Genomic DNA, 13,362 nt, shown 5'->3' with positions numbered 1-13,362 from the left:
CCTTCGACTGGACCAGTGACGGAAATGAGAGATTTGCCTCTGGTCCAGCAGGGCCTGTGCGATGGTCTCAGTTTCCCCTAAAAGCAAACCTGCACAGCATGTGCCAGCAGCATTTTGTCCAAACAAAGGCTTCTGGAAGTTGGAAAAAGAAGCCAGATGGGGACAGCCCAGAGGTGTCTAAAGTACTTTTAAAAAACAAAACCTCCCCAACACAGGCCTGGGAGGGCGGAAAACCCTTAACAAGTCCAGCCAAAGCCAGAGAAGAACAATTCTTAGGAAATTGCAAGGAAGACTGGTGGACAGCACACCATTTCTGTGGTTCAGCAAGAAGAATCAGGAGACAGCGGGAACCGTGCTCCTCCTTGCCACCTTCTAGGTCAGGGGTGTCCAACCTTTCACCTTCCTTGGGCCACATTAGAAGATGAAAATTTGGTTTGGGCTGCACATACATTTGGTTTGGGCCACATGGGGGGGGCAGCCCTAGCCATCCTCCGCAGCCCCGCTCCAAGCGCGCTTACCGGCAGCTGCGATCTCAGACAGCAGAGGCTGCCAGCTTTGACTCTGGCGGCTTTATGGGGCTGAGGGGGGGTCCACCTCCTGTCCCCTCCCCTCCCACTCCTTCCTTCCTTCCCTCTCTCCCCCTCTACTGTTGTGACATGCCCTGGCCACATTCTGGCCGCAAGCGCCGGCAGTGTAACTTGAAACTTTGGAATTTCTTTTTAAAAAAAATTGCACTGGGCCGCATTATGAGTTGACGGGCCGCATGCGGCCCTCGGGCCGCAGGTTGGACAAGCCTGTTCTAAGTCATAGCAGGCATGTTTGGCTGGCCTTGGGAACTCCGTCTGCATTGCGTGCAGGGTGGCACGTGGCCCCACAATGAAAAACTACAGGTAAATCAAAATAGGAAGTATATGGGGAGTAGGATTGGGGTGATTCACCAACACTCCGAGACAATTGCTCCAACAGGGTTTTTAGTCATAGATACAGCTCGCTGGATAGCTCAGTGGATTAGGTATCTGCCCAAGGTAAGGTGTTCGATTCCCCCACTGGGCCGTCCAGGAGAAGAGCCAGCCTAGATAGCCTTGGGCAAGCTGCACAGGCCCAGAAATACCCCCAAGAAGGAAGGGAATGGGAAATCACTTCTGAGTACTTTCTATACCTGTTTTTAGCTAAACTTAAATTTATTATGTTTAATCCCATTGTAAATCGCTTAGAGTAATGCATTGCACTAAAGGGGAGGTATAGAAATCCAATAAATAAATACATACCTGGAAAATGGGGAAAGGGTTGCCTTATTTCAGAAATGACTTTACACTCCTTATTAGTGTTATTATTCAAAAAATACCAAGCACAGTCAATCATACATAAAAACATTGACAGGCATTATCATCATCCTACAAAAAATCTCCACCTTTTCTAGTCTCATGGTCCTCCATTGGGTCTTGTAGGGTGCATACATTTCCTATGTACTGTATGGGGCTCAGAGGGAGAAGCAGGAATCTGGGTCAAGAAGGAAAAGGGGGGACCCCACTCTTCAGGAAAACATCACTAGGGCAGGCTTTGTAATAAAACGGGGACCCCAACAAGAATTAAAACAAAAAGTACTAAATTTCCCAGGTCTTGCGGGGCCGAGGTAATATAACCCCATGCACCCTCCATACAGCTTTCAGACACACACATACAACCAATTTCTGCAGAATGACCATAAATTCTGAAACAAAAATCTATTTGAAAAACCATCTCGGCAGCCAGGGAATGACTTGCTCTGGATAGACAAAGAGTTAAACCCACAGAGTTAGGATTCCTAGAGGGGCCCGGCTTGGAAGGGGTTCCCCTGGGGCAGGCGCGTGGGGGGGGGGAAAGAGTAAAGGTTCCGCTTCCGGTCGGGGATTCTTCGCCAGCCTTGCTTTCCAGCGGGAATTCCCTCGGAGCGGGTGAGAGGCGAGGGTTGCCCTGCCTGCCCTTTAAGGAGGGCTTCTTGCAGGGAAGGCCAGGTGGGAGGGGGGGGAAGAGGAAAAGCAATCAAGGGGGAGAAAGGGGGCGAGCGATCGGCTTGGGGGTTCCCGAGTTCTCTCTCTTTCCCCAAAGGGCTGCTTCTGTTCCTTCTTCCAAGCCCTCGTTTTGGCTGCTCGGGGGTCCCGATCCACCTTTTCAAGAGCAAACCTACCTGTGCCATCCGTGGACTTGCATGGGCGATGGCGGGGGCAGCAGCAGCAGCCCCCTGTGCAGGCTGGGCGGGTTTTTCTTTCCTGGTTGCCAACTGCCCTGGGTGGGACAAGTGCCTCGGTCTGCCCCGGTGGCTTGACCAGCCTTTGCCTCCGTTGCCAGCCTGGAAAGGAGCCGGAGAGGAGACGCCTCAGCCGCTAAAGGGTGCGAAGGAAAGCCTGCCTTGAAAGGCAGAAAGAGCCGAAGTAAACCCTGTTCAATGGGGCTTCATTGCTAGATAAGCGAGTACAGGATAGCAGTCTCAACTTACTTGTTTACATTTTTATTTGAATTATTTTTACCCGGCTTTTCTCCCTAAGAAGGACCTAAGGTTGCTAAGACAGTTAAAAACCAGTTTTGAAAGCCAAAAACAGTAAATATACTGTTCAGGAAATGATGGTCGTAACTCAAAATGGTCATAAGTCGAAGCACCATTTCCCAGAGGAATGCATTGGAATGAGATTAATCCGTTCTGGCTGGAGAAAAAAAACTTTAAAAAAAGAAAGCAAGCAAAACAACAACACTGCAAGCCCTATCGCAACGCCTCGGGGAAGAAAATAAAAATCGAGAAAAACACAAAAACACGGCCTGGTCCATCAGAACACATCAGGGCTGGGGGGAAAATCACCAAAAGGCAAAAATAAATAAATAAATAAAATGCAAACTCAATTGGAACACGTTGGGAACAAATTTTAATCTCTAACCATTCGGGCAAAAAAGTTACAAACAAGCAGTCTCTTCACCAACCAACAGTTAGAATATTTGAATTCCCCGCCTTTTCCCCCACCTTTTTTCCTGTCGTAACTCGAAGCTCTGGTGGCAAGTCGAAGCAAAATTTTGCTGCCAGAACTGGTTGTAACTGAAATATTGTAGGTTGTAAGTTGGGACAGTCGCAAGTCGAGGCACCACTGTATAGGCAGAATCAGGACGGTATAAGTCACCTCACAAACCTTATAAGATGATGTGTGAAGACTTGTTTCCAGTCTGTGGCCCCCTTTAAATGTGCCATGGACCCCACCTCCTCTGGGCCCTATAGCCACTGTTGAGAATGGGTGCTTTCAAGGATTTACGATGCTCTCTGGGGGATTCTCTGCTCACCAGTGCTTGCCACCCATCGGGCATCTCACCATTTCTTCTTTATCTGTTTTTCTAGAGATCTCAACAAACTGAAGCAAAGCTGTGAGACACCCAGCAATTGGTGTGGCGTGGCTTCTTTTGGAGCCCTGGAATAGAGGCCTTTTCCTGCAGAAAGGGACAAGGTCGAGAGGAGGGTTTGGGGAGGTGGACTTTGACCTAAGACAAAATGGCAGCTGAACAGGGGATGCTGGCCCTTATGGGTTTCCAGTGCCCAGCTGCAGCTGAACCAAACATGAAGCATGAGATAAAGACAGAAGAGGAAGAGCAATTTGGTGCTGTGGCTGCCGAGAGCCCTGAAGACGAAGGAAATATCAGGGAATGCCTCTCCAGATGGCCGGGGCAGCCGGTCCAGCCAGAGCCGGGGGAGAGGCTGCTCCGGCAGTGGGAAGACCAGTGGCAGGGCTTCCTGAAGACCGTGGAGTCTCCCTCTTCGTCCGAGTGGGAGAGGCCAGGGCTGCCGGACACGTCGGCCCCTTGGGGCGATGCCCAGGCCTTCCTGGCCTCCTTCGAGCAAGTGGCCGAGGCCTGCTTGTGGCCCAAGGAGGAGTGGGCGGCCCGACTCCGGCCAGCCCTCCGAGGAGAAGCGGGCCAGGCCTTCGTCCGGCTGGAGGCCAGGGACCGAGAGGACTACGGCAAGGTGAAGGCGGCCCTCCTGCGCAGAGAGGCTCTGCGGAGAGAGAAGACCCGGCAGCACTTCCGGAACTTCGGCTACCGGGAGGCCGAAGGGCCGCGAGCGGTTCACGGCCGGCTGTGGGAGCTTTGCCGCAGGTGGTTGAAGGTGGAGAAGCACACGAAGGAGCAGATCCTGGAAGAGCTGGTCCTGGAGCAGTTCCTGGCCGTCCTTCCGCCGGAGGTCCAGACCTGGGTCAGGGGACACGGGCCTGAGACCGGCGCCCAGGCGGTGGCCCTGGCCGAGGACTTCCTGGGGAGGCCTTGCAAGTCGGAGAGGCTGGAGCAGCACGTAAGGGAATAAATACTCTCAGAACGTAATTCACTCTTTGACTCATAGGAAAGTCCCTCTGTATTCTCAATAGCTTATTCCCTATTGTTACAAAATCCTCTTTCTCCGACGTGTTTCTGCTGCTTTTTCTAACCCTAACAAGAGAATGTCTGATATACTTGTCATTTCCATTTGAATGTTGTTCTTCTCTACCCAGAGACCCAGAATAGCACAAAACACAAAAAATACATGTTCATTTGTTTACAATATTTATACCCTGCCTTTCCCCTGAAAAGGACTCGAGTTGTCCCACAATATAAAAAAAAAAATCTGGAGGCTCCTACGGTGCTGAGGGAGACGGAGCAACAGTTTGTCTTGCAGGTGTTTTCTGTTTCCCCACCCTTTCTTTTTGGTAGTGACTGAGCTACCCTCTGAGCCTCCTGGGTTTTTGAACACAGAGAGAACCTCTTTATTCAAGAGTAAAGAGTTCCTCAAAGCTTACCGGGTCCAACTCCAAGTCAATCCACAACTGTAACATTTTTGACATACATACATGTTTAAAACCAATCTCAATGGACTCAATATTAGCCAATGTTTCTTAGACCATTATCAAATGCAAAACACTGCAGTAACTGTGTTGTACCTGCTGTATTTTTCAGCTGTATTTCCTTCCTAGCTAACTAGAGCCACTGCAAATTCCCAGTTAAAGATCCTCAATACCATGTTGTCCTGCTTGTTTTCTGTAGCTCAAGATTAGTTTAGCCACCAGTCATTGTCATTGTTTATGGAACAGTGTTTCTGGGGAACGGACCTGAATATCAACAGAGATCTTAAAAGATAGTTGCCAAGGGTGAAATGCAGCAGTATTGGCAAGTTGTGCCCAGGAAAGATAACAAAACAAAACGAAGTCGGAGAGGCTGAAGCAGCACGTAAGGGAAAGCAAAGCTTGGAAAAATTGCTGGAAGTAATTCATTACATACTCCTCCTAGTTCATTGGCATTAGAGTCACAGAACACCATTTCGCGGATGCATGTCTGTTGCTTTTTTATTCTAGTGATAACATTTTTTAATAATAGCAATCATGTGCAATCAAGTTGAGTCTGACAACCTCTTTTGAGGATTTTCCAGGGAGAAAATACTCAGAAGCAGTTTTCCCCTTCCCTTCTTGGGGTTTTTCTGGGACTGTGTCGCTTGCCTAAGTCTTACGCCAGCTGGCTCTATGTGCAGGAGGCCCAAGCGGGGAATCGAACTCTCAGCCTCTGTTGAAACCACTCAGCTACGCAGCCAGCTTTATTACCTCTTAGGAATCAGTAAAAAAAAAAAGAAAATGGCATGCAGTTGTTCTATTCAGAGTTCCTGTAATAACGGGCCTAAAGGGTAACCATAAAATCGGTACCCTAGTTTGAAAATCCAGATACACGTCATAGCTATTGCGATACACAGTCTCCCACATGGAGGTGAGTTGGTCATAGGAAAAATGGGGAGCAGGCCTTTTGCAAAATGAATGGCTCATTGTCTGCTGAAGAAGCAACCATGTTCCAGTACTTTGCATGACAACAAGAACAGCTGTTCCCTGGAAAATCCTTCGTTTTGGTTCTCTGGAGTGGAACTAACGTGAAGGGTACGAGTGTGAGGGAGATTCAGTTCTACTTGCTTCACTTTTTGTCAGTGAACTCACAATTTCTGGTATGAGCAAGGAGCTACACCATGAGCGTTGTTTTCCTAGACTCAGAGAGCTGTAGACCTGTGAGCGGCCCTAAAGCGTTTAGGAAGAAGGAGCACAGTTACAGTGGTGCCTCGCTAGACAATGATAATCAGTTCCACTGAGATAGCTGTTTAGCGAAATCATTGTCTAGCGCAGTGGTTCTTAACGTGGGCGATAATGCCCCCCAGGGGGCGATTTCATTTTTCAGGGGGGCGGTAGAACGAAAAGGGGTGGCGTGGGGGCGCTGGAGCAGAAGGGGGGCGGAAGGGGGGCGCTGGAGCCAGCCAAACCTGTGAAGATGGCTGTAGCCTTTTTACAGTGTGCATGAATATATATTTTCCTCCAATTTTAATTTAGTTTCAGACTTTTTGTCTTGAAATTTTTAGTTCCTGCATTTGTTTTTATGCCCTTTTTATATTTCTTTTTGCGTCTTAAAATTCACTTGCAACTAAATCATTAAATGTTACTTTTGGGGGGGCATTTCATTTTCTTGGAATTTAATTTTGTTTTCAGGGGTCATTGGATTTAAGTGTCTTAAATAAATAAACAAACAAACAAACAAACAAACAAATAAGATATCATCACAGCGGGGAGGGGGGAGATGATAACTTCCTCAATGGCTCAAGGGGGCGTTTCTTTCAAAAAGGTTAAGAACCACTGTTCTAGCGAAAAGCATTTCCCCATTGGAATGCACTGAAACCTGTTTAATGCGTTCCAATGGGGAAGAATTGTCGTTGTCTAGTGATGATCGGCCATAGGAAAGCTGCTTTGCGAACCGTCGATCAGCTGTTTAAATAGCTGTCTTGCGAAGCTTAGGTCCCGAAAACACCTGTTTTGTGAGTGCGGAGGGAGCTGTCAAAATCGTTGTCTAGTGAAAATTGGTTTGCGAAGCAGAGACCAAAGATTGTCCAGCGAAATTCCCCCATAGGAATCACTGTCTAACGAAAAAACTGTCATGTGGGGTAACTGTCTAGCGAGGCGCCACTGTAGGTATGGAATCAGGAGTTCAGAAGAAGAGGACTCACAGTAGAGGGAGCCAGAAGAACCATGAGGACATTGGGTGGGATCTAGTGAACCTCAGAGGAGGTCTTCAGTGGAGAAGGGCGGAAACGTTTATTGTGAAGGCAGGGAGCCTCTTGGTAAAACCCCAAGCCCACAGAGAATCCACACAAGGAAGAGAGAAGCTATTGGCGTGGCGGGCGGTTGTAGCTTCCAAGGCAACAAAGAGTTAATTGGATTTGTGGACCTTGTAATGAGGAACTTCTGAGTGCGAAGGAGCTTATTCCTGGGTCTTCGTTGTTGTTGCGTGTCACTATGTCCGATGTACGGTGACCCTATGAATGAGCAATCTCCAAAATGTCCTCTCCTCAACTGCTCCCCCTCAGCTCTTACAAAGTCAAAACTATGGCTTCCTTAGGGATTCGATCCATCTCGTATTGGGCCTTCCTCTTTTCCTGCTGCCTTCCACCTTTCCTACCTTCTCAGGATGTGCCCCCAAATATAACAGCCGCAGTTTCAACATTTTGGCCTCTAGGGATAGTTCAGGCTTGATTTGTTCCAGGACCCACTTGTTTGTCTTTCTGGCATTCCAGGGTTATCCCCCAAAGCTCTCCTCCAGCACCACATTTCAAATGAATCATTTTTTTCCCTGTCAGTTTTTTTTAAACCATCCATCTTTCAAGCCCATACATGGCGATGGAAAGACAAGAGCGTGGATGTTCTTGGTCTCCAGTGACACGTCCTTAACTTGATGACCTTTTCTAGTTCCGGATCGAACCCCCAATTAAGACGGGTGTAAGGAACTTTAGGCCCAAGTGTTCAGTCTGGCCCCCTGGCTTCTGGCTAGATAGGCCTCCTTTCCTGCCTTTGGAGTAAAACAGGGGTGCCCTTTGCACACACACACACACCCTCAAGATCCAGTTCCCTCCACTTCTTTCTAGTGCCACACTTCATTTCTATTCCAGGCACCTGCGAAAGAAGGACCTTTGGATTTCTCTGTGTCAGAGGAGCTGCCATCAGACCGTAAATCCAACCAGGTCTTCCAGGAAGCAGGTGCTGAAGTAGGAAACTCTCTGGGTAAGGATTCCCAGAATTTTAAATATTTTGACAGGGGTGGGGTGGGGTTGGCCTGACCTCTACTGCTGAAATCCCACTATTGCGCTCCGTATCCCCACCCCGTTCACTGCACATCCGGTTTGGATATATATAAAGGGAACTTCTTATTTTCATATAAGATGGATGTAGAGATGGGCACGAGAACACATTTTCTGTGACTCTTGAGAAATTCATCCAGTGCAGTACTTACGTGCATGTAATGTGTGCTCTACAGTGGGTTCAAAAGAAGATACAGTAAATGGCAGAGAGAATCCCATTGAAGTAGCCTGCTTCTGATAAAAGAAACAGCTCCAGTACAGTGGTGCCCTCGTTAAACAACAAATCCGCTTTACGATGGTTTTTTGCAATCGCTATTGCGATCAAAAAATGATGGTTTCAGTAGGGAAAATTCGCTTGACAATGATCGGTTCCCTGCTTCGGGAACCGATTTTTCGCATTACGATGGTTTTCGAACAGCTGATCGGCGGCTGTCAAAATGGCTCCCCGCTGTGCTAGGGACTGATTCCTCGCTAGACAGGCACCAGAATATGGCCGCCCTATGGAGGATTTTTGCATTACGATGAGGTATTTCATCCATTGGAACGCATTGAACGGTTTTCGATGCATTTCAATGGTTTTTTTAATTTCGCTTGACGACAATTTCACTTAACAGCAATTTGAACAGAACGGATTATCGTCAAGCGAGGCACCACTGTATCTTAACATTTTCATTTATTTTCAATTTTACCTATATTTCATATATGTTCATATTTTAAATTGTACAACGCTCTGATATAAAGAAAGAAAAAGGGTTGTTTTTCCGATACCTTGGAGTTCGATGACATCGGAGGAGGTGAAACTCCCGGTCCAAAGCTATGGGATTTGCCTGTGTAATGTCTGGATATCTTGAGGGGCTCATCATTGCTCTAGCTTATGGCAAAATCAGATGGGAACTGTGAATAGAGATGGGCACAAACTTTAGTTCGGAGGTTTGTGCCAGTTTGTTGGACTGGCACCACCAGTGCTGTCGGTTCCCTTCCCCCACTTCCCTGGACGGCTCCTCCACTCACCAGTCATCATGTGCTGTTCTTCTCCTCTTCGGGCATCTGACCAGTCCCGGGAAGGTTGCATGCTTCCCTCCTCTGCCTCCTCCAGCAGCCACCCATTCAAAGGCACACTGCAGGAATCCCTGCCCTGCCTCTTTGTCTAAGTGGGTGGCTGCTGGAGGAGGCAAAGGAGGGAAGCATGTGCTCCCCCTGGGACTAGTTGAACACTTGCTGAAGAGGAGAAGAGCGGCGCACACCAGCTGGTGAATGGAGGATCCATGTAGGGTGAGGAAAGGGATCACATGGTACCTGTGATGCCAGTCCAACTCACTGGTATGAATCTCCAAATCGAGGTTCGCGCCCATCTCTAACTGAAGTCTAAGTTAGGTTTCATTTTCTGCTCCCCTTTTCCTTCCGCAGGTGAAGACCTATGGAGTGCGACTGAGAGAAATCACCAAGTAGCTGGTGAAGAAGCTGCAAATTTGGAGGAAATGGGAAGTCCAGAAGGGGAGGGTTTGCAAAGTGGTGGCCCGGAAGAAGCATCTAGAGCTCGGAAAGGCTCTAAGGAATCTCAGAGACATTCTCCAGGGGAAAAGGTAGAAAAAATTGTTTCTTGTAAAGGCAAGGAGCCGCTTGATGAAACCAGTAACCCACAGAGAATGCCAATGGCGAAGAGTGAGATGAATACAGCTGATGAAAGCAGCTTTCCAGATGACTCAGAGATCGCTGAATTTCCAGTGGCCCACACTGCCGACTTGCCCTATAAATGCTTGGATTGCGGGAAGAGCTTCAATTACAACACCAGCCTCGTCCGGCATCAGAGAAGCCACACAGGAGAGAAACCGTACAAATGCTCGGACTGCGGGAAAAGTTTCTGCCAGAGTTCAGGCCTCACCGTTCATCAGAAAATCCACACCGGGGAGAAAGCCTATCAGTGCCTGGACTGTGGGAAAAGCTTCCGGGTAAAAGGCCACCTAATCCGGCACTCCATCATCCACAAAGGGGAGAAACCTTACAAATGCGCTGAATGCGGAGTCTGTTTCTGTGAAAGGTCAGACCTCACGATCCATCAGAGAACGCACACGGGAGAGAAACCGTACAACTGCACTGACTGTGGGAAAAGCTTTCGCCGGAAGGCAGAGCTGACTCTCCATCAGAGGATCCACACCGGGGAGATGCCCTACACGTGCGTGGAGTGCGGGAAAGGCTTCCGCTGGATTCAGAACGTCATTGCCCATCAGAAAACCCACGCCCGCGTGAAACCTTTCGAGTGTCCTGAATGTGGGAGGAGATACTCTTCCAACGTGGGCCTTGCAAGGCATCAGAAAGTCCACGCAGCAGGTACCCCGTGAATACATATTCGTACTGCAGGAAAAGTTTCCACAACAGCACCAGGCTTATTGGGCAGCGGAATATCCATGCAGGGGAAAACTTGTTGAAAACTTGTAAACTATGGATTTGGGGAGAAGTTTCAACTAGAATTTGGACCTTTAATTCACGTCAGAAAAATCCATACAGGAGTGAAGCCATTCCTGTGTTTTGACTGTGGGTAAAATGTCAGATCTAATTCGGAACTTCACAAGCATTACATAATCTATGTAGGAGAGAAAAGTGATAAAAACCAAGCGTCGGTGATCCGGAGGTTTCTGCCCACGAGAAAGTTGTCAGTGACTGGCCCGTAGGGAAAAAGGAAAGAGAGAAGGGAAAAGCTGGATCAGCTCATGGAATACGAGATGTTGTACAGTGGTGTCTTGCTTAACGACGTTCCAGCAAAATCGCTGTAGAGCGAAAACGTCGTAAAATGAAAATAAAAAACCCATTGAAATGCATTGAAAACCATTCAATGCATTCCAATAGGCTAAAAACTCACCGTCCAGTGAAAATTCTCCATACGGTGGCCTTTTTCGGTGCCTGTATAGCAAGGAATCCGTCCCTAAGCACAGGGGGGAGCCATTTTGAGCACCCGGCGGCCATTTTGAAAACCCGACGATCAGCTGTTTTGATCTTCGTAATGTGAAGAATCGGTTCCCAAAGCAAGGAACCGATCTTCACAAAGCAAAAAACCCCCATTTTAAACATTGTCTTGCGATCGCAAAAACATTGTCGTGAAGCGGATTTGTCGTAATGTGGGATAATCGTTAAGCGTGGCACAACTGTATTGTATTCTGCTGGTCCACGTACTTTGTGTGGGGGACCTAGTTGCCTTTACAACCCTAGCCAGTATACTCAGTTGTGGGGGATTATGGGTGCTGTAGTCCAGAAACCTCTGGAGCATCTTGGGTGCTCACTGTCTATATTTTGCAAACAAACAGAAAAAAATGTCCATAAAAATGGAGTTCTACTTTTCCTAACCCCAGCTGAACTCGTGGGAAAGAGTTTCTTAGTCTTGTATGATTTGAAATATGAACCGTCTCTCTTTGGGTTGCTTTTAAACAAAACAAAAGAAACTGCTTTTTTTAAAAAAAGGCTTTCGAGATTATTTTTCAAACAAGAAAAATAATCTTTCTTGTTTGAGGGATTTTTGCTTTGAGGTAGTTGAATGACATTTGTTTTCAGAGCCTGGATTGTGCCTAGCTTCATTGCTGGTTTGCCTTGATAATGAAACTTGATCTTTACTCATATAGGTGTGGCTGAAGCTGATGGGATTTGGAATCCAAAAGCAACTGGAGACAACAAAAGTAACACACCGTTAGTACACTCCCTTGATCTTATTTCTTTCTTTCAGGTGCCTGTAATACACCAGAAAAATACTGTATGAGGCTTCTTTGCTAGATACAGTATCTTTAAACCGCATATTGGGATGGTATCTGGATAATACTCTGTTTAAATTCCACAGTTTTCTTTTCACGTACTGGCTAATTTTTTAAAATTATTTGATGGCCGTAAAGGCAGAAATGTAACAATATAGCTTAACATTAAGCTTGCCTTCCTCTTTGTTTTTGATAGGACAGCAGCTCCTAACAAATTTCTATAGCTTTCTTTCAAAACCAACGGTGTCTCTCTTTCCAAAAAACAAAGAAGGAATATTCATTTAGGATTCTACGTTGCATTGTACCTCACATTGTACTTAAAATTATGTGCATACAAATTATGCCTCGCCACCTGTATTTATTAGGGACGTGATGGTGCTGTGGGTTAAACCGCAGAAGCCTCTGTGCTGCAAGGTCAGAAGACCTGCAGTTCATAAGATCAAATCCACGCGACGGAGTGACCCCTGTCGCTTGTCCCAGCTCCCACCAACCTAGCGGTTCGAAAGCATGCAAAATGCGAGTAGATAACTAGGTACCACCACAGTGGGAAGGTAATGGCATTCTGTGTCTAGTCACGCTGGCCACGGAAAAATGTCTTCGGACAAACGCTGGCTCTATGGCTTAGAAACGGAGATGAGCACCACCCCCTAGAGTTGGACATGACTGGACAAATTGTCAAGGGGAACCTTTACCTTACCTGTATTTATTATATCTTTATTTGACATTAATACTGCCCATGTAGCTGAAGAAGATCTAGGAAATGGCCAAGATAATGCTATTGAAGTAGCCCACTTCTGGCCAAAAATAGTCTAATGAATATTTTAATTGGTTTTTAATTTAACCTATATTTCATAGTTTTAAATTGCAAGCAATGTTCGGATAACAATAAAGAAAAACTTGAGCACATGAGAAGGGCCACCTCGCTGTCCAAAGGAACTGCATTCAGGGCAGATTTGTAATCAATCTGGAAGCACAAGAACAACACTAAAAAAAAAAATCAGTTGTTCATCCCATTCCTCATTTTAGGTCATGGGGGTCAAACCAATATGAGCCAAAAGTTTTCTGCAAGTTCAGGCACCCTGCCTCTTTTTCTATAGAAGTACAGTATTTATTTAATTATTTATTTATTCATTCATTCATTCATTCATTTGATGAAAAATTGCCTGAGGGCAGGGAATTGAACCCTGCCCAATGAGGACCAAGTGCGATCCAGGATGTTAGAAAACGAGATGAGAGGGTCAATGGGCTGAACTCCTGACCACCAGCATTTCGCACAACCATAGTTCAAATAAGAGTTAGAGGAGAACCCGTGTCTTGTAGTAGGATGTCCAACGAAGACTCGTGAAATGGGAGTCCCAATGTCATTCTCGGCTGTAGAAATTCACAACAGGTTGGACTGGCAATGGTAAACCACTCCTAACTTGTCAATTCTGGCTTACGGTGACCTTTCTCAGGGTTTTCAAAGTAGAGAGTACTCAATCAGTG

General features: G+C 46.9%; 1 protein-coding gene across 1 annotated transcript in view; it reads left to right on the top strand.

Moving 5' to 3' along the window:
* The first annotated feature begins 966 nt into the window (after nucleotides 1-966).
* The window catches only part of LOC110091514 (uncharacterized), a 33,709-nt gene continuing 21,313 nt past the window's right edge, over nucleotides 967-13,362 (top strand). Inside the window, exons 1-4 of the mRNA XM_078386811.1 lie at nucleotides 967-1,934; nucleotides 3,359-4,303; nucleotides 7,952-8,063; nucleotides 9,548-10,475. Coding sequence (XP_078242937.1) covers nucleotides 3,509-4,303; nucleotides 7,952-8,063; nucleotides 9,548-10,475 — 1,835 coding nt within the window. The 5' untranslated portion in view covers nucleotides 967-1,934; nucleotides 3,359-3,508. The remainder of the gene's footprint in view (nucleotides 1,935-3,358; nucleotides 4,304-7,951; nucleotides 8,064-9,547; nucleotides 10,476-13,362) is intronic.

Source organism: Pogona vitticeps, chromosome 2 (genome assembly GCF_051106095.1).
Source record: "Pogona vitticeps strain Pit_001003342236 chromosome 2, PviZW2.1, whole genome shotgun sequence".
Lineage (NCBI taxonomy): Eukaryota > Metazoa > Chordata > Lepidosauria > Squamata > Agamidae > Pogona > Pogona vitticeps.
Note: the sequence above shows the minus strand (reverse complement) of the source record. Positions and strands in the feature narration are given on the sequence as shown.